General features: G+C 41.3%; 1 protein-coding gene across 3 annotated transcripts in view; it reads right to left on the minus strand.

Moving 5' to 3' along the window:
* PARD3 (par-3 family cell polarity regulator) overlaps positions 1-21,557 on the minus strand; it is a 624,867-nt gene that overhangs the window by 365,301 nt on the left and 238,009 nt on the right. For all 3 annotated transcript variants that reach the window (XM_033166263.1, XM_033166261.1, XM_033166262.1), the window contains exon 5: positions 20,777-20,908. In XM_033166263.1, the coding sequence (XP_033022154.1) occupies positions 20,777-20,908 (132 nt within the window). The remainder of the gene's footprint in view (positions 1-20,776; positions 20,909-21,557) is intronic.

Raw genomic sequence — 21,557 nt, forward strand, 5'->3', positions numbered from 1 at the left:
GTGAAGATAAATCCTTAAAGGAGGAAAAAGACAACTACTTAAAGCAAGGTCAAATGAAAATCCAGAGGCCCCTAAAGCCTGATAAGAAAGTCTAAAAATCACAATAATTATGTTTACGCACTTACTGGAAAGTGATAAAACACTGCAAAGAGACTTCACAATATCACTGAACATCAAACAGTGTCCTTCCTTCTCTCTTCAAACACATCTTTTTTAAACAAAACAAAAAAAAATCTAGTGTGGGCCTTCAAAGTTGAAAAATAATTCACTGAAATAGAAACAGGATGTGATTCTAGCATTTGTTCCCAGCTGAATCTTTTCAAAGAAAACTAACAGCATGCATTTGAAAGAAAAGGAGTTATTAAAAACTGCAGGCGTCTCAAAACTGTTACAAGGAATAACTGACCCCATGGTATTTCACAGTAATATCACCTCTCCCTCCCTCCCTCCCCCCCCCCTCTCTCTCTCACACACACACAATCTAGATCACTGGAAGGAAAGACAATTCAAATAAAGATTTAAAAAGAGATGGGCCATTGTGGACATATAACCCAGTATCATATGCCCCAAGTGGCACCACCTCTCTAGGGTTTCAGACAAAAGCCTTTTCCAGCCTTACCTGGAGATGTCAAATATTGTACCTGTATCCTTCAGAATGTAAAGCATATGTATACATAAATTACTATATCAATTCAGTATTCCCAATACACATAAGCTGTTACATACATACAGTCATACCCCGGGTTGCACACGCTCCGTATTGCGTACGTTCGAGTTAAAGAACGCCCGCAACCTGGAAGCGTTTCCAGAGCACGCGTGACCCCCAGATGCGCAGAAGCACTCAAATCGTGCTACTTCTGGGTTTTCAGGGTTCTTTTCCGTGTGTTCAGGATACGCATGCCCGCGTTATGCACGGCAACCCGGTATGGATCGCGTGCATAACCTGGGGTTCCATTGTACATACATACGAAAACTCATACAATTCTGTTTCTTTTTGAGAGAATAACCATTTAATAGCTACAGTGGTACCTCATGTGACGGACGGGATCCATTCCGGAGGTCTGTCCATAACATGCAATGCCCACAACTCAAAGCGCTGCATCTGCGCAGGCACACAGTGCAATTTGGTGATTCTGCGCATGTGTGAGCGGCAAAACCCAGAAGTAACCCGTTCCGGTACTTCTGGGTTGTTGTGGGACGCAACGCAAAACGACGCAACATGAAGCGGACACAACCGTAGGTATGACTGTACTGCCAAAAGGGGACTCTATTATTTTCAGAATTCATGCCCAGGCATGCAAGGACCCTGATGGAACTAGTTTCACATTTTTACTTGTACAAGAATCTCAGCTATTTCCATAAGGCAATTTTATACTCAAATATCATCTTAGAGCAACTGATGAAAACAACCCAGCCTCTACCAGAACATTAATGAAATGGTTGAATAGGCTTGAATTCTCATTATATTTTTACAAATTGATAGGTTATATGCTCTGTTTATTGAAAATAACTGTAAAATGTTGAGCAATTAAAAAAAAAAATCTCCAGTGCTGTATGTACTGTTTTTCTTGGAGTTTGAACAAAAATGTGTTCCTCTTTGGAAAAGTGTCAGGTCATTAAAGCCAAAAATTTAGCCAATACTTCATGAGAAAATTACAGAATTATGTCTGTTTGCGATTACCAACACAAATTTCTCATGAAAATCATTCCCCCTGGAGCATTCAAAACTAAATGAGGAAGAAAGACTAGAATGCGCTTAGTGTGATCAAGATAGCATTTCCCGCCAAAACGCTTCACAGGGATTCCTTTTAAACATCTATATCAAGTTGTCTATACAAAAAAGTGTGTTAAAAGCTTTAAAGCAGCTCACATGTTTACTGAAACACCGCAGATCCTGTACATCGAATCTGAACAATTAGGTGTCTGAAACTCCACTGAACTCTGTATGATCTAAACATCAAAATGTAAGCAGTAACACAGCATAGAGAGTTATCAAAATACTGACAAGTATGAGAGGCTTGATTTTTTATATATTTTTTTACTTAGGAATGCATATCCTGCTTTTCCAATAGAGCCCTCAAAACATCTTTCAGTAAAAATTCCAAATACAAAAAACAAACAAGCACATACACAAACTCAATCTACCATCCACAGTGGCTTTCCGCAAATGGAACACACATCTTATGCATTGGGAAACAAAAATAATTAAATAAATAATGTGTGCTATGCTTTATTGCAATATTCACTTTATTGTGGTGTTCTGGAACTGAACCCGCAATATCTCCGAGGTACGTCTGTATCTTTAAATACACATTTTTGAACATATTTTCTTACAAAATACTTATTGCTTAACATAGTTTATCTAAATGTATACATTTCTAAACCCATTTTTATCCTAGCAACAGGATGTACAACCACCTTGGACTTCCTCTTGGCACAACGAGAGGTACGAGAAAGGATTTTTGCACTTGCCATGCTGCCAGTGCCAATCTTTCCAAAATGGAAGAAAATTAAAGCACTCCAGACTGTGAAATGTAATATATCAGATCAAAGGAAATATTCTTCTTTTAAAAATTGTGCAAATGAAATAAAAGGTGATGCATAAAATCCATTTGTAATTTATAACATGACAGAACTGATTGTGATTTGGCTATTTGGCCATTTTTAGTTGTTCTCTCTCAAGATACATTTCCATGTTTAATGTATCAGATGAAAGCACGCCATGCTTTCCAAGGTTATATTCTGTGAGATCCCTCCCTCCTTTCAGTTTAATAGCTTTATTGGTCCTTTAATCTCTTTGAGAGTCTTTAGCGATTCCAATCACCACAATTACCTTAAAATCTAATATGTGCACTTCTGGTGTAACTGCAGAAAAACAGGGAAACACACAGTTAGGGATTTCATCCAAAATAGAAGAAAGATTGCTTATCTGTAAGCATTGTTCTTCCAATGATCATAAACAGTCACAAACTCTGGGTCACAAATGTTCAGACAATTACCTCTGAACTTTATAAGGTGTTACCTAACACTCTATGAAATGTACATGTCCAGAGAGGTGAAGATGGTTCACTTGACATGAGTGCTTCAAAAATGTATCAATATGAAATGAGCTAGGGTAAGAGGAAGCATCTATAGGAGGCAGAAGGGTATGTGCGGATACCCATAGGAGGGTATTTGCTTTGCGGTAACTAACAGTTCCAGATAAAACAAAATAAAAAATAAAAAAATTCCTTCCAGTAGCACCTTAGAAACCAACTAAGTTTGTTCTTCGTATGAGCTTTTGTGTGCATGAGAGGCAGTGAAGGATAGGCGTGCCTGGCGTACTCTGGTCCATGGGGTCACGAAGAGTCGGACACGACTGAACGACTGAACAACAACAACACGAAAGCTCATACGAAGAACAAACTTAGTTGGTCTCTAAGGTGCTACTGGAAAGATTTTTTTTATTTTTTATTTTGTTTTGACTATGGCAGACCCACATGGCTACCTACCTGTAACTAATTCCAGATAAGGAACCTTGCTTCCTTTGTTCCCCTGGGCAGCTCCAGACATGGGAGACTAGTAAGCGACCTTGCCTGAATGACACAGGATCATCCCATTTACTTTGATGGGATGTGTTACTAGAGCTGCCTGTATCACTAAAATGAAAAGGGAGACTCCTGCATCAGGCCAAGTGGTGTACGGTGCCCTTCACCAGTCAAAACTGGTCAATCCCACAAAGAAGTCCCAAGTTAAAAACCTTATACGGGTTTTTCTCCTAAGAACTATAACAATCAGGCCCAACCTGTTACATTAACAACATTTAGGTGCTTATAATTATTATGCCACTGGCAATGAGTAATGCGAAACAAAGAAAGTATTTGTTGCCCAAACAAGCATATAAATACGTGACGCGTTGCAAACTTGCATAAGGTGGAAACTTTTGCATGAAATTAAACAGCAAAGCACAATAACTTCTGGTGTGTAAAGGGGTGGGTGGGTGGGTGGTCACATCACCAGCTAGAGGCAAAAAGGCAGGTCATGCTGGGTGCTGAACAAAGAACACAGACCAACCTCCTTTAGAGAATAATTTCCACTGTTTTCAAAAGCTACCAAGATAAACAGAACAGCAGAGAAGTGTGCCCAACCTATTGAACACAAATAAGTGATAATTCTTCAAAGAACAGAAATTATTGCACAATATAGCTGCTACCAACAGGAGTGGAGAGTGTTAGGAAAATCACTAAAATAACCATGGCTGTTCACAAATAAAATATGATACGGTTAGTTCAACTAAGAATTCTGAGACTCATAAGATAATTTATTGAACACTGTTTTAAGTATGGCTAAGTTCTACCTCCAATGCAGGCTGCTGAATATAGTGCTTTCTGTGAATCACAGGTTGTGAAAGCACTATATTTTTCAGGTTCCACTTGCAGGTTTCCCAAGGGAATCTGGTAGGTAACTGTGGTAACAGTGTGTTGGACTAGATGGGCTCTTGGCCTAATCCAAGCCTAAACTAAAGGTTTGGATCCAGATTTTCTGAGAGAGGTTCTACTCCTGGGATGTTCCATGGAGGAAGTGGGGGGGAGGTCATTTTTGCTGATTAATATCCCCCCCCCAAATGCTCTTTAAAATCCCCTAAGAAGGTGCTCATGAGGTGGTGCTGAGGGCTCCAGGTAGAAATAGGCAAAAACTGCCTCTCTTTCCTCTACCAGGAACCTCCCCTGGATCATAGTCCTTTCCATGAAGAGAAAAGTCTCTTCTATTTGTGGAGAAGTATGTCTGGATCCAACTCAGTATGTGGATTATTCCCCAGAGTAAGCAATTTTTAAAAATCAAGATCTTTTTAAAAGAAATAAACTGAGGTAGCTGCAAAGCAGAGATCCAGTGAATGAGTATACAGTTGTTGTCTTGTTTTTTTTTTCTTCTCAAAATGATAAAAAAGCTAGAATGGCAAAGAGCCCCCTGAAACCAGGAGCCAACAGTGCATTTAATATCCCGAAACAAACACCATTTCTGAAAATCAGGTCAAGGAAAAATGACAGGACACTGAGTTAGCATGCATTTATGCCAATGTTCTTGGAGATGATGAGGATTGAACCTGCAACTTTAATCCCCACATGGCAAGAGAAGTTAATGCTAAAAATGAGATGTGAGGCAACCCACCACATCAGAACCACATTTGCCTGTTATCGCCATAGCATGCAAAATGCCCACTCCAATCTCTCTCTCTCTCTCTCTCTCTCTCTATCTATCTATATATATATATATATATATATATATATAGCTCATACTCCACACTAGGATGAGGCAGCTTTTATACATCCATAAAAAGGGAATATTTAATTAAAAGTAATATAATCGGCACTATCCTTCTGGATTCTTAAAAGTTAATTTCAAATAGATATGTTGCAAAGGCTGTGGTTATTTTAAGATATTTTATTTACTCTGGCTTGGAGCAATGTGTTAAATATTATCACTATAAAACTTCAAAGCACTACAAAAGTCTGGTTTTGGAAATGGGAAAAACGTGCAGGCTAAAGCAAATCTTCTCTACAGAGATGGAAGATTGGCTTTGGGCTCAGTGCCCATGGAGAGATATTTAAAGGGGGGGGAGTCTGAGGCTTTCAAATGTTTTCGCCATATCACTCCGTGGCTTTGCTTGTTTATTTGGCAGGATGTAAATATCTGTGAAAAATTTAATAAAGTGCAGATAAAAATCTGCTTTAAAGATATTCCCTTTTCAGCCACTGTTCAGTTGTTTGGTGACATTACTATGGCCTTTAAATTAGCGCCACAGATGACACAGCTGACTAGAGGGTTATTCTAATCAGTAGGGAGTCTCAAGTCGCCATGAAGAAGATGCCCTCACAGACTCCAGTAACAGTTTTTTTCCTGCATTCTGAACTGCTCTTTTCCATCAAAAAGAAGGGGGAAAGGGGGGGGAGAGATAAAGTTAAGCATTTCATGCAGCTTATTATTATGCCTGATGAATCAGACAAAAACTGGTGAAGGAAAATATCTAGCAATAGAGGGGAATTGGCTGCTTCAGAGGACCAAACAGTTAAGTCAGACTATCTCTGGCATGCTCTCAATCACAACAGCCTGCGACTCTCCTCCTTTACTTTTTCCAGCAGCTAACATCTCCCAAAGCTGCCACCATGCAGTTCTAATGGTGTATGTTAAAAGCCATCACTGCTACCCTCTGTTGACTGGGAACACTCTGTTGTCTTGTAGTTCAGACACTGAAAATAAAATGGCTCCTGGCAGAAAGTTATTCTGGAAGGCTGGCCTCTGACATACGTAGAAAAGGATGGGATATGTGGGCAATCACCCTATTGGAGTGTTCAATTCTCAAAGGATTAGTATTGAATAAGGGGGAAGGGGGGGGTCACACTTGCTAGCTCCATCTCCCTGCTGTGATCTTCTTACCTAACACACATGCAGGGCAGGTTCCCTGCTCTATACCATACCCCCACCCCTGAACACATGGAGGGTGGTGGGACTGGGATGCAAAGAAAGGGTTGGGGGCAGATCTCTTGCCTATGCAATTCTAATGACATGAGGACAGATAACCAGGTTTAACATTTCAGCAATAGGATGTATCCATTTATATGCAGAAGTGGGGTGAAATAATTTTCCTGGCCGTGCTAAGCCTCATATTTTTTGATATCCAGATCACTTAGATTTAGTGCAGTTTATGCACACTGGCATCCTGGACAAAAGGGGATGTTTATGAACAGGGCTGGTCAGAGGAGAGGAGGAAGGGGACACGGGTGCAGGATTGGATCCTGGGGGGGGGGAGTGGTCTGGGAGGCCCTGATCTAGATACTGTGGAGGCAGATAAGTAGGTTGTCATGGGGATAGTCCTGCCTTAGAGGCATTTGATGCCCCGAGTTGACTCCAGTAGCATGTCATGACAGCAAAGCACGCCTCACCCTTGGGGCTAGAGCAAATAGTGTGCTGGCCAAGGATGCGGCAATGGCTACAATGGCACAAGCAGACCCATAGGAGTGCCCATTTGCTTGCCCAGTGGCTCAGGAAGACAACCAAGTGAATAACTGTGCACATGCACACACTTCAAAAGAGGAGCTCGGGAGCATGTCAGGGGTTGTGACAATTTTATAGTTTATGCCTATCCATGTATCCTAAACTCTGTTGTAACTTCCGAACTGTGCAATTTATAACACAATCTATGTTGGGCCTTCAATAATAATCCAGCTGAAGTCAAGAACTGAGTCTACGAGGGGGAGACAGGGCAAGTGCGATATAAACTACATGAAATAAAACAAGTGGGTTCAAGGCCTCATCACAGTTTCCTTTTCTAAGAATTATATATTTATTGGGAGGAGAAAGGAGAAGGCGGCTGTATAAACTTCATACATTTAAAGCAGAGTTGAAGTACATGACTTCCCCCAAAGTATCCTGGGAACTGAACTTTATTCCTCACATGCCTACAATTCCCAGAACCCTTAAAAATGCAATTCCCAGGATTCTTTGGGGGAAAGTCAGGTGCTTTAAATGTGTGACATGTATGCAGCCCAAGCATTCTAAACTAGAACATGAAGTTATTGTGGCATACAGAAGGATGATTTAGAATCACTGCATACCCAAAGAGGCACTGAGGAAACTTAATTTGAAAGCTAGAATATTCATCTACCAGGTGTTTATTATTTATGTCTACTGGGTTTCAAGCTCTTATCTTCCCATTGGAATTGGCCATGCTGCTGTGTGTATTGTGGTTTGCTCCAATGGGATCCATCTCCAAAAGATATGTAGCCCCCAGCCTGTGCCATCTGGAGAAAAATTGCAGGATAGCTGCATGCTAATCTTTTGCAGTAAACACAAGGAGTCCCGTGGCACCTTCAAGACTAACAAATGCATTGTAGCAGAAGCTTTCATGGACAAAAACCCACTTCACCACACATCATACATATTATCAAGTGGCCGCTACCCCACAAAAGTGAACATCACAATTTATTTGTTCACCTCTGCAGCGCCACAAAAGGTCTTGAAGGAAATATGTTTATCAGGAAGAAAGCCTCTTTCAGCAAAATTCACAATACATTAAAAAGCACACTGTTTTTCCTACCCTAAAATGAATTATGTGCAAATGTCAAATTAGAAAGACAAACAATCTTGTTTTATAATTTTGAAATGCTATATGACATCATAGTTGATCCTAAAAGACATGCTTTTATATATCTCGAGCTGAGTTGAATCACGGGGGGTGGTGGGGCTTTACAAACATTTTCATGATCTTTTAAAATATTTCCCACATTATGAGTTGAGGGAAGAACTCAAGAGGTATCCTGTTCAGACCCAAGGCTGCGGGAGCCGGCAGGGGTGGAGGGTGAGAATAATCAGGCAAGTGGAGTCAGGCTCCTGTTGAACAACCTAGAAGACCACCAAGCATACAAGAGCTCCTAACAAGCCTGGAATTCAACTAAGCTATTTTATTGTCTTGGGAAGACTCCTCCTAGGCTCTCACACTTTCCTGAAGAGTGCAGCACCTTTTAGCGATTGCACAGGGTTAGAGAATAGACTTCCCAGAGGAAGGGATTCATCATCTTTGTGGTCTTCCTGGCATTTCTATTCATCCAGGACTTGTAAATAGCGTAAGTAGTTTGGGCCACTGTTTTTGACACCTGTTTAATGTAGGAGATGCTGAGCCAGTGCAAGCAGGAACAGAGCAGGAAGAATAAATAGCCTCCCATGCATTGTGGATTCTTAAGGGAATATTGATTAATATTTTTGTGGGTGCCACAGAAGATATGTTGAGCACACTGGCACCTTTGGATATCATGCTGGTGATTCCTGCCTTACAAGTTGATGTGATTATCAAAGGAATAGAAGAAAACTTGGATATTTCAAAACTGTACTGAAACAGCAACAGAGACAGATCAAGGGGCAAGGGTAGCAAAGAATTATGAACGACAGCTCAATGTGAAAGGAAGGGAATTTCAAAAGTGTGTTACAAAGTCCTTGAAAACCCTTTCCCCCATAAATATTGCTCAAGGATTCTTTTTTAAAAACAGTTGCAGTGGTAAGACACATATGAAAACTATTTGAATGACTAGAAAATGAGTGGGAGGCTGCATCTGGATGCTAATCAATGCCCCCGCTCCCACAACTATCCAAATATATCATCATCTTGGAATGGAATGTAAGGACAAACAATATTTTCATGCAAAAGAATTACTTAGCTGAGACCAAATATGGGCATTCTATGTAACTGAATAAGGTCTGGCAGGGAAACGTTATGATGGATATAAATTGTGTATGTAACCAACACATGTGTGTCTATATTATCTATATCTATTTTAAGTTATTTCCATGTTTCGTTTTACCTCTTTTGGAGTTCTAGAAAAGTGTTAAAAATCAAAAAGTGGTGAATTACATTCTGCATTTCAGACCACACTTTTTCCTTATGCATGGATGTCGGGGGAGGAGAGATGTCAATCATACCAACCAAGCATAGAATACTTGGGGGTTTGGGCCAAAAACATGATTCCTGGTAAACACATATAGTTTTTGAACGTAAGTACTGTTCAATATATTACTTCTGAAGAGAACTTTGTTCTTCTATAGCTCTGGCATGAAATTCCTTCAAGCTCTCTTTTCAGAAAATACAAATGCAAATCAATTTTCTTCCCTTGCTGCCATGCTGAAAGGCAGCTCATGGAGAAAGATGCTTTAAATTATTATTATTATTAAATTACTAAACAAAGACAATCTGCAGGGCAAAATAAATTATTTAAAAACTATGCTGAAAAGTAGCAAGTGCATCAACAAATGCCTGTTATTTCCATTGTCGTCACCACCTAAGAACAACGTTTACTGAACTGGACCAAATGATGCCTTTCAGCAGCATTCTGACTTACCGAGTGGATATTGTCAGATACTTGAGAGGAAGTTAGTCATAACCTCTTGACATGGAGTGACTTCTGTTGTTGTTCACTCTCTATTGGCCATGACCAAGGGCCACTTTAGCCAGCAAATTAACTTCAGCACCCACTGTTCCCCAATACAGTGGTACCTCGGGCTACAAACTTAATTCGTTCCAGAAGTCCGTTCTTAACCTGAAACTGTTCTTAACCTGAGGTACCACTTTAGCAAATGGGGCCTCCCGCTGCCGTCGGTGAGCGATTTCCGTTCTCATCCTGGGGCAAAGTTCTCAACCCAAGGTACTATTTATGGGTTAGCGGAGTTTGTAACCTGAAGTGTTTGTAACCCAAAGCATTTGTAACCCGAGGTACCACTGTATTGATATTGATAACCTGCACTAACCAGAACTCACACATCAGAAGGGTGTACACAGTTGGTTTATATTATTGCTCAACCACACTGCTCCCTACAGATTTGTACCCTTGACTTCCAGTTCCCTTAATTCTCCTCAAACTCTCCCATCTTCTTCTTTGTCAACATACTGTTTATTTCCTATATAATTTTATATATTGCCCCATAGATTACACTAAAATTAGATTGCAGCTGAACAACTGGGACACCATTATCCTTTGCATGTGAGAAACCCCAAAATTGAATCTGAAGGATTTCTGTTCATGCCTGCTCACTCAGTACACTTTTCAGGCCATTCATGCTTTACTGCATGGCACCCAATCAATTTATTCTAGATACTTGTTATGCCTGGAAATAAAAACTGGACTCATAACTGCAAGCAGCTATTCAAAGTGCTAGCAGGAACCATTTAAAGCATGGGTAGGCAACTACAGTCCGGGGGCTGCATCCGGCCCAATCGCCTTCTAAATCCAGCCCGCGAACGGTCCGGGAATCAGCATGTTTTTACATGGGTATCCTTTTATTTAAAATGTATCTCTGGGTTATTTGTGGGGCGTGCCTGGTGTTTTTACATGAGTAGAATGTGTGCTTTTATTTAAAATGCATCTCTGGGTTATTTGTGGGGCATAGGAATTCGTTCTTCTTTTTTTCAAAATATAGTCCGGCCCCCCACAAGGTCTGAGGGACAGTGGACCGGCCCCTTGCTAAAAAAGTTTGCTGACTCCTGATTTAAAGAAACAAAACAAAAAGGGATAACTGCACATGGCTTGGGTATTGCTGAGACAATTTATGATTACTCGTTTAAAGAAAGCCATTAAAATTAGCAATCAGTGTAATTAATCAATTAAAATTTTAATTATACAGATCCAAACCCCTATCCTTAATTAACTGTTGAGGATGATAAACAGAGAGAAATCAGGACTAGAGACACATGAAGAGCCAATACAAATGCATCAGTCCAGTTTTTGTCCCAACATTTCTTAAACAAGAATCGTCCAGGTGGCTTTTCCCTCTATGTGTATCTAAAGCTAGGAGACTATTTCCCTTTCATTGTAAGATCATGGGTTTTCATACTGAAGCAGGCAACTGCAGCCAACAGTGTGCCATTGAACTCAATGCCAATATGTCTCTTAATTGGGGAGGGGTTTCTCTAGGTGCATGTGGGGTGGGCAGGAGAACATTCTCCCTCTCTCTTGGGGACATTCCTGAACAACCTTTTTAAATTGAGGACATTGAGCTAAATTTTAATTCAGGTCAGTCTGTGGCATCTCCAAATAGGGCTGGGAAAGACTCATGCTTGCAGGCCAGGACAGCTGCTGTCAGTCAGAGCAGCTTTCCCCTACCTGGTCCCTTCCTGATGTTTTGGACTAGAGTTACCAGCACCCCTGATCTGGCCAGGACTGATGGGAGTTGTAGTCCAACAACATTTGGAGGATACCATATTGGAGGATGCTGGTGTAGATGCCACTCAGCTAGGTTTGACTATTATTATTATTATTACCACCCCCACCATCTGGCTGGGTTTCCGCCACCACTCTGCCTTCAGTGGAAGCTGTGTAGAGGCTTTCCGCAAATGCCATAAATTATCTGCGTGTAAATTAAAACTGGTCAACTGCAAGGAAGGAGTGCTTATGATAGGCACCAGCCATACTGTTATGGAGGTCAAAATATGGGCTAATATTTTGAATTACAGTACATATCATTGGTGGAAACATCTCTAAATAGATGTTAGAAAACTGCTTCTGACTGGCATTGAGAATTGTGGATGAAGAAATCCACAGCAGAGGAAACAATATCCTCTATAGACATAATTAAGTGAATTGCTTTAATACAGTTAAAACTTTTAACCTTCACAGTATTCGAAGCGGATACAAGAACTGCTTCTATTTAAAGTTTGTATGAACAGTCTATGCTGCACTAAAACTTTTACAGTGATGTAAACCATTGAAATAAATTATCTTAATTTGGTCAGATCTATATTCATTAACTGTATTACCCACCAAGGGAATAAAAGACAAATTTTAATTCTACTAATGTATTTCACTTGTGCATTCGTTTGGCACTATAGTAATTAAGGGCACTGTTCAACAACGTTCCCTCACTCTTCACTTAGGTTGAAGTCCCAGTGGAACAACAGCAAAAATTTGGCCTAACTGTGAAGTGTTGAGCTTGTAATAATTTTAAGTGTGGAAATACTAATTTTGTGAGCCTGAAACATATATTCTGAAGCACTCTAGATATTTATCTTTTAGCGCCCTTAAGCACTGTGAATAAGAACATTTAAGTAATCAGGAAACAGTGCAACATTCAGAGTTTACAAATAACGAAGAATCATTACATTATGAACCAGCCTCACCAAACGTCAAATGGAAATTCACTGAGGAGTCATGATACAGACTCAAAAGCAATTTTTAAGAAGAAAAAAAGGGGGGGACGTAGGGGTTTGCAATTCAAATATGCCCAATGGTGAGAAAAAATAATAATAAACCATATTTAATAGATTGATCAATGTGACTCGTTAAAAACAAGTTTTTAAAAGTAAACAGTTCATTGGCTGAGAGCATTTCAATGCCACTGGCCCTCTTATAAACAATTACCATGTGGATTTTTACAATGAAAACAACCTGTATTTATTGGAAGAACGAATATGGTGCTCTACATTCTTCTAATGTTTTCCTATAAGTATATATGTGAACTATAGTTTTTGTTTAACACAAAGAAATTGTTTCTAACTGTTAAATAAATTACTCCTGCTTTTTTTGCCCCAAAAGACTATTATTCAACCCAACACACCTTTTCAAGTTGTCTACTGATCCATGTAAGGGACAGCGGGTGGCGCTGTGATCTAAACCACTGAGCCTAGGGCTTGCCGATCAGAAGGTTGACGGGTGAGCTCCCGTTGCTCGGTCCCTGCTCCTGCCAACCTAGCAGTTCAAAAGCACGTCGAAGTGCAAGTAGATAAATAGTTACCACTCCAGCGGGAAGGTAAACAGCGTTTCCGTGCGCTGCTCTGGTTCAGCAGACAGCCTTCAGAGTGCAAAAGCTGTAGTGTCTGTGACGTTGTATTTAGAAAATACAATTTTTCTCCTTATCCAACTTATCCACATGACCCGGAAGCTGTACGCCGGCTCCTCGGCCTGTAGAGTGAGATGAGTGCTGCAACCCCAGAGTCGTCTGCGACTGGACCTAATGGTCAGGGGTAACTTTACCTTTACCTTACTGATCCATGTTTTAATTATCTACAAATTTTGTTTATGTAAGTTATGTACAGGAATGGACCAATACATTTTGTTGCCTAAAGCAAAGCCATTCTGCATACAGAAGTCAACTGGACCGACAGCTGAAATGTACTTCAGTGCTGGTGATGGAACAACATCCTCTAATGTGCCTGAGGGCAGCATACTAGCTCGTTTCAAGAGTGCAGGACAGGTCTTGTGGTACACAGAGCTTGCACTCCAACACCTTCACTCACCACCATCAATGGCCACCATCTGCCATGTGAGAAAGAAGAAGAGAAGCATCTTCATGTTTTATATCATTTATTTGCCTTTGCCCTTTAGAACTGTAAGACACCTTGGGGTTCTTGGTAGAAAGCCAGTATATAAATGCAATAAATTTATATACTCTGCTCCCTGTCTCCCATGTCACACACACTGCAACAGGGGAGTGTACACAAGCCCAAGGCTCATACTTATAATGCTAAACTGTGGTTTAGGGTTTTAAATCAACCTCTAGGACGCTGGTGATCAGTTTGCTGCCTTAGCACACACTTGTTTAAATGACAGCAATATTCTTCTCATGTTGCTAAAACTGGCCAGGGCTATTAGCTGGTGTATTGCCAGCCTGTGGTAACAGTTGGATAAGGAGAAAAATTGTATTTTCTAAATATGACATCACAGACACTACAGCTTCTGCACTCTGAAGGCTGTCTGTTGTCATAACAGGTGGAGATTGCATTGCAGGGGAAGGGAACTTACATATTCAAAGTGGAGCTGAGCTTCAATTTCTCAGAAAATAGTATTCTGAAACATTTTTATATTGGGGGGGTCCCCCAGAAAAAGAGTGCAATTTTGCAGCATTTCAAAGGGCCATTTTTGCTGAGCCCAAACTAGACACTTGGCAAGTGCTACCCCTGAAATATTCTAGTCAATAATTCAACACTAGCTTTCACTAAATAGGTTTGACTGAGATTCCTCCAGAATGAAGAAAGGGCCCATAGATTATATATATAAAAAACATATAGATACGTAGATAGGTAGCTAGATATGATTCCTGCAGGTAAAGAAAGAACTACCCAGGAACCTAGCACCTCATTCAAAAGGTTCAGTTCTCCTCAACAGCTAGAAAATACAGAAGTTCACCCAGGGATAGTATTTAGCTGCTTCTAGTGCATCTCTCTCTGGTTTTAAAAATCAAGCGTGTGCCACTTAGCTGCAGTAGGCTATCCTGCAATCTTATCATTGTAGGAATATGATGGATTGTTGGGTTATTGCTCTATATCTGTAACTGCTGCATGAAGAATCTTGGCATTTGGCTAGCCAGTCTCCTCATTGCATATGAAGCTGGCAATATACTGTAGTTATTTCTAAAGCAAGTAGTGTTTTTCACAACAGGCTTGTGTAATGGGTACAAAAGACTGCTTCACTTTTTCCTTAAAATTATTTTTGAAGGATTAAACACTATTATACACCACTAATGACATTCCTGGAAGAGATCCATAAAATTTTACATGACTTATAGAGTACACAGGTACCCTTAATATACAGAGTGCCTGTGTATTCTATAAGTCATGAGCTCAACATGTTTGCAGCCAAGAATGGCAAGAAAGCTAATCTAGGATGCATCATTTTATGGGGTAGAATTAAAGGAAACCTTTATCTCAGAGCATTCATGCTTTCTTCAAGAAGTATGCTTTGTAATATAATGTGGGGCGATACATATATTCAAGCATATTTTCCTAACCAGCAACTACAGGTGCTACTCTCTAGTTCACCAGGCTTCAAAAAATGGGCTGCCAATTATTTTACATTACGGAAAATTGTGATAATATGCACCTGAGTGGACAAAGGAGCACACACACATTTTCAAATGCTTTTTCAGTGATCAGATGATGAGGTCCAGAGTAGTGTAATAATGAACAGCGGCAATTTCTTTATATAAAGGCTAGCTCTATTCTCTTAATAAGTCCCTCTCTGCAGCCTTATGCATGTTTGTTCATAATGGTGCTGAAGAAATAGACTATCTGCTAGGAGAGCTTGCACTGACTGTGAAAAAAAATCTGAAATTCACTGCAAAATGAGGAAAGAAGATGTAGTCTCTTATTCCTTCCCACAAAAGAGAACTTCCATGCTGTGAATTTAAGAGCCGCTATGGAGCACTGGTTGTCTTGTCATGCTACAACTGGGAATACCCAGATTCAAATCCCCACTCAGCCATGACGTTCACTGGGTGAACTTGCATCAGTCACTATCTTTTAGTACAGTGATAGATAACATGGTACCATCCAGATATTTTTGAATACCACTCCCATGATCCCTGATCATTGGGCTGGAGCTGATAGGAGTTGAAACCCAACAACAACTAGGCAGGACTTGATTGTCATTACAGTGGTACCCCGCAAGACGAATGCCTCGCACAACGAAAAACTCGCAAAACGAAAGGGTTTTGCGAGTTTTTAGTTGACTCGCGAGACGAATTCGTCTATGGCTCTTTTTCGCAAGACGAATTCGTCTGGCGAGGTACCACTGTAAGCACCGGATCCTCGCCCCGCCGTGTTTTAAAGCTGCAGGGAGTGCTGCTGTTCGCTCCTTGCAGCTTTAAAACGCGGCGCGACGCGGATCCGGTGCGCGGGGGGGCGGCGTCGGATCGCGCACGGCCATCCAAAATGCGATCTCCAGACATGCACAGTCGATCCAAGATGGATGCGATGCACAACACCCCTCCCGACCAGAGAAAAAGGTAAGCCTTTACAGCTCCCTGTAATGGCGCGGCACCGCGTTTTAAAGCTGCAGGGAGCGAACAGGAGTGCTGCTGTTGGGGCAGAGTGGGATCGCGCCGCCATTTTGGATGGCCGTGCGCGATCCGACGCCGCCCCCCGCGCACCGGAGCCTCATCGCGCCGCGTTTTAAAGCTGCAGGGAGCGAACAGCAATGCTTCTGTTCGCTTCCTCTAGCTTTAAAACACGGCGCGGCGAGGCTCTGGTGCGCGGGGGGGGGGAGTGGGATCGCGCCGCCATTTTGGATGGCCGTGCGCGATCCGACGCCGCCTCTCCCCACCGGAGCCTCATCGCGCCACGTTTTAAAGCTGCAAGGAGCGAACAGCAGTGCTGCTGTTCGCTCCCTGTAGCTTTAAAACACGGCGCGGCGAGGCTCCGGTGACGGTCGGAAGGGGCCCCCGGACTTTTTCCCCCATAGGAACGCATTAATTAAATTTTAATGCGTTCCTATGGGAAACGGTGCCTCGCAAGACGAAATTTCCGCAAGACGAAAAGTCTTGCGGAACGAATTAATTTCGTCTTGCGGGGTACCACTGTACATAACACGAAACATAGGTAGAGAGTTTCCTGGGGCATCCAGAGTTGTACAAAATAAGTGTAACATTGCAGGACTAAAGCCAAGTCACAGGGGTGGAACAGACTCCCTCGGGAGGTGGTGGACTCTTCCTTCATTGCAGGTTTTTAAGCAGAGGTTGGATGACCATCTGTCATGTATGCTTAAATTGAGATTCCTGCATTGCAGGGAGTTGTACTAGATGACTGTTGGGGTCCCTTCCAGCTCCACAATTCTATGATTCTAATTAGTCCTTGCTGAAAAAGAGACAAGCCTGATCCTCTTCAGAAAATACAGAAATAGATATTGAGTTCACCACAAGCTGAATAGGCTTGCTGGCTGGCTCCCATTCATTCACACTGGATGATTAATAGATGAATTACAAGCATTGTTTGTGTAAGATCCTATAATGGGTTCCAGGGATCAACTGGATGATTGCAACCTCCTGTTTGTGGCTAGCATTTGCTTGGGTCAGCATTGGCTCATCATTTATAAAGCATAGACAAGCTAAGTAAAAGCAAGTACTCTTTAGTCATAGAGCAAGCCTAGTTTGAACAACCAAGACACTACAGAGGGCCTGGTGTAAAGTCATTGTTTGCCAAAATAGATACACAAAGTCCATCACCCCGGGCATGAAGAAAGCACCCTACTTAACTGCTATGCCTAATAATGGTTGATAGACCTAGACCACATTTCTCTGAGCTGTAGCTCAGTAGTGGAACATCTGTGTTGAATGCAGAAAATCCCAAATTCAATCCCTGGCATCTCCAAGTTAGGCAGGTGAAGACCCTTCTCCTCTGAAACTGTGGAAAGCTAAATGGGCCGATGGTCTGACTCAGTGTAAGGCAGCTTCCTACACCCTTCTTTAAAGTTGTTTAAGCCAGTAACTGCCCTTCACGGATCACTGCCTTGTTGTGGCAAAGGGGCTTGAATAACTCCAAGGAGCTAGGAGCTATGCCGTTCAGGGCCACCCAAGACGGACAGGTCATGGCCGAGAGTTTAGACTAAATGTGATCCACCTGGAGAAGGAACTGGCAAACCACTCCAGTATTTTGCCAAGAAAACTCCATGGACATAAAAAAGGAGAAGCTTTGAGAAGAAAGTGAGAGTTTGCAAGGCATGCTCTGGTTCATGGGGTCACGGAGTGTCGAACACAAGTAAGACGACTAAACAACAACAACAACAACAACAATTAGCCAGTAAATATACTCACTTCTACAGCAGTGAATTCCATGCACTTCGTAAAGTAATTCTTTATTTTATGGGTCCTGAATCCACTGTCTATTTAATTGGGTGCCCACAATTATTATTATTATTATGAGAATAAGGAAAAAGTTGTCTCTTTCACTTTTTTCTGCCATGCCAAACTTTATAAAGCTCTGTCATTTTTGCTCTTATACACCTTTTAAAAAACAACAACAAATATTTTAGTCTTTCTGCCATGGAAAGATGTTCCAGTCCCTGATCATTTTGCTTGCCCTATTCTAGTACTAAAATAAATTTTATGTGATAGGAAGAGTAAAACTGTGTGGAAGGCGTTCCAAGCACAGTTCCACCACTGATTTATATAAATTCACTATGACACTAGCCATTTTATTTTCAATCCAGTTTGCAATAATCTCTAGTGCTGAATTTTCTTCCTTCTCGCTGCCACTGCAGGCACTGAGGTATTCATCACCACCCCAATACCATTTTTCTGAACTGTCACGGCAAATTGAGTTCTCATAAACATATGTATAAGTTTCTTGCCTTGTTTCAACATGCATCATTTTACACTTATTACAATGAATCTCATTTGCCATTTTGTTTCCCATTTGTCCAGGTCTGGAGATAATCCTTGGGGATGATTTGGCATCATCCACAAACTTGAGCACATTTAAGAGTAAGTTAAAAAAGGGCTCCCAATAATGCAAAGTGATTTCGCATCAAACAGGGTGCCGGCCAGATTAGAAACAGTATGCACTGCATCTGATCTGATTAGACCACCCACATCTAAGAACATGCCTCGAAGGTAAAGATAATGATCTGGGCCATATCAAGTGGCCAAGCTTGCTGACTGATATCTCTGGCTGTGCACAGTAGTAATCAATATGTCTGTTTAGATGAAAATTCACCCATGAGACCCTATATCCTCACGGCTAATTCAGCAGAAACTTTTTGGCTTCCTCTCTTCCTTCCCATAACTTCTCCAATATGTTAATGCAGGACCTTCCAGTTTAATTAAGATAAGAAGGGAGGAAGAGTGAAGACGGGAACATGCCATATCTGTCACAGGGCGAAGTACCACCAGAAATGGCCCAATATGTTTACAAGAGAGAGCACCCTAAATATAAATTTGTTAAGTAATCCAAATTCCACCAAACAAATGCAAGACAGACATAACATATTAAACACTAAAAAAAATGTATGCATTAAAGATTTAAAACATATAGGAAGGGGGAGGGAAAGGGTTAAAACCAGGAATTCTCCTTGCATCTGGTCTATCATTTACAAGCCTCATCCTCACCCTCCACAGTGTTATGCTCCATTCTGCTCTCATTATAGATTTGCTTCTACTGTTCATGCCCTGTTAAACAATTTCAGTTTAATTAATTACCCCACTGATATGAAATCACCAAAGGATCCTTCGTTTTTAGGTACATACAGACTCATTAACATCAAATTTAATAGATCTTTAAGGGGGGGAGCCCACACAGACACAAAAAGATACTCAGAAAAAGAGGTGAAAAGATCGCTCTGTTAAGTAACACCATTCAAGTATGTTTTGATATCACTGCTGATCTCAGCAGCAATTGTGGGCTTGGAAATGCACAAAATACAAAGCTATCAGAAATATGTAAATGGAATACCTTTTTTAAAAAAAAGAAGACCACTCTTAAAAACTCCCAGTTCAACTTGCCTTGAAAGATGGATTTCTAATTTGGTGTTAACAATAAGAAACCAATAATATGGACTAGGTGGCAGCTGACAGAATTTTCACTCTGAGCAACAGCTCTGCAAAATCAGGCTTTAAGATGCCAGAGGTACTGTACAGCAGACTCATACAATCCATGTATTGGTAGACTGTACTACTTCAGACTGTGTATGGGGAATTGAAACCTGAATGCTTCCCCATGTAAACATCTCCTGGCTGGTTGCAAGGCTGGTCTCATTGCAGCCCATTGTACTAGCATAACAAAGATTGTGCAAGAGGAGGAGAACTAAATTCAGCCAGTATTATAGAGAGAAGTGGGGCTTTTTTTCAGTTGGAACTCACTCAGTTCCAGCACCTCCCAGGTGGGTACCCATTTCCATTATAAGAGAACAAGCGAGTTCTGGCACCTCTTTATTTAACAGAAAATTAGCACGGGATAGAAGGATTTTAAGCCTTAATCCATAAATACCAGTTGAATATGTGCTGGGATGTTATGTGGGGGGGGGGGTAGTTATCAAATGGGAATTACCCCACCTGCAGTCTGTAATAGTACAGTCGTATAACAGATGCATTGCACAATATTGTGTTTCAGCTCTAACACTGGTCATGCTATGCACCAAGGGTTACCACTATAGCACTCATGTACCCACAGGGACGTACCCTGGTGCCCACAGGATCTCCTCACCTGCCCCCCCCCCTTGAAATGGCTTGAAAAAAGCATTCTATTCTAGCCAACAGAATAGGTTGCCGTGTGCTTGGCTGCAGCCTGTGTGCTGTGTGATGCTGACAACAGTTTCTCCAGCCTGAAATGTGAACATGGGCCCAAAAGGTGGCAACCCCTGCTAGATCCAATGCATTTGCATCCAACTTGTTTTCTGTTAAAATATTACCATATCCTTCCAACATGACCCAACAGGATGCCCACACTAACACCACCACCATTTAAAATATAGGTAAGGGCACGTGGCGTTGTGTGTGCATGCATAAATAAAGGCTTGATTGAACCTGTATTATCTAAAAACACATATGTTACCTGTTCTTGTCTCTCCAGCCATTTATCTACCATGGGATGGTTGGCACTTAGTGATGAGCGAGCATTGTCCCTAAGAAACTGGGCAGACCACCTACTGGTGTCTCGTGGGAGGCTTCTGTAATTTTCGTCCTTCTGTTTCAAAACAAAAACAGGGAAGAAGGTGATATGATTTAAAAGCAAAAGACAAAAACACTGTCTAAGGGCACTAACCATGCAGCAGGTTTTTTAAAAAAACGACACACCAGAGACAGACTAGAAATGAAACAGAATGTATCATTTCCAAGTTTGGGTCTCTACAGAACACTAGCACTGCATGTCTACGTGTGGCACTTTTATAGCAAGTGTGTCCTAGGGGCTGTTAAAATGCAATATGCATTTGCACACTCACAGGCTGCTATGTTTTCCCTACTGCAGTTCCGGAAAACACGCGTGCAAAATGGACCTTCTCTTTAAAAAGTTATAGCAGTGGTGCAAACACTATGGCGAGTGTGTTAGAAAACTCTGTAGGTGAGTGCGTTTGTTACAACACACCAGGGGCATCTAACAGCTTCAAATAAGGTGTAGCTATTAAGAGTTAATGCAGGGAGTGGTATAGAAAGTGGGGTTAGTTTTAAAAGAATACAGAATTTAAAAAACTAGTCTTCAGTCAATAGGAATCTTGAAGTGCTTAAACATGTGGCAGGTTAAGCCTGGATTCTGCTAGTGGAACGGGACAGGCACAGTTCCTCTTGGAAAGAAAAGGCAGAAACAAGTTTTCCTCAAACCATGTTTATGTTGAATC

This window comes from Lacerta agilis, chromosome 12 (assembly GCF_009819535.1).
Source record: "Lacerta agilis isolate rLacAgi1 chromosome 12, rLacAgi1.pri, whole genome shotgun sequence".
Classification (NCBI taxonomy): Eukaryota; Metazoa; Chordata; class Lepidosauria; order Squamata; family Lacertidae; genus Lacerta; species Lacerta agilis.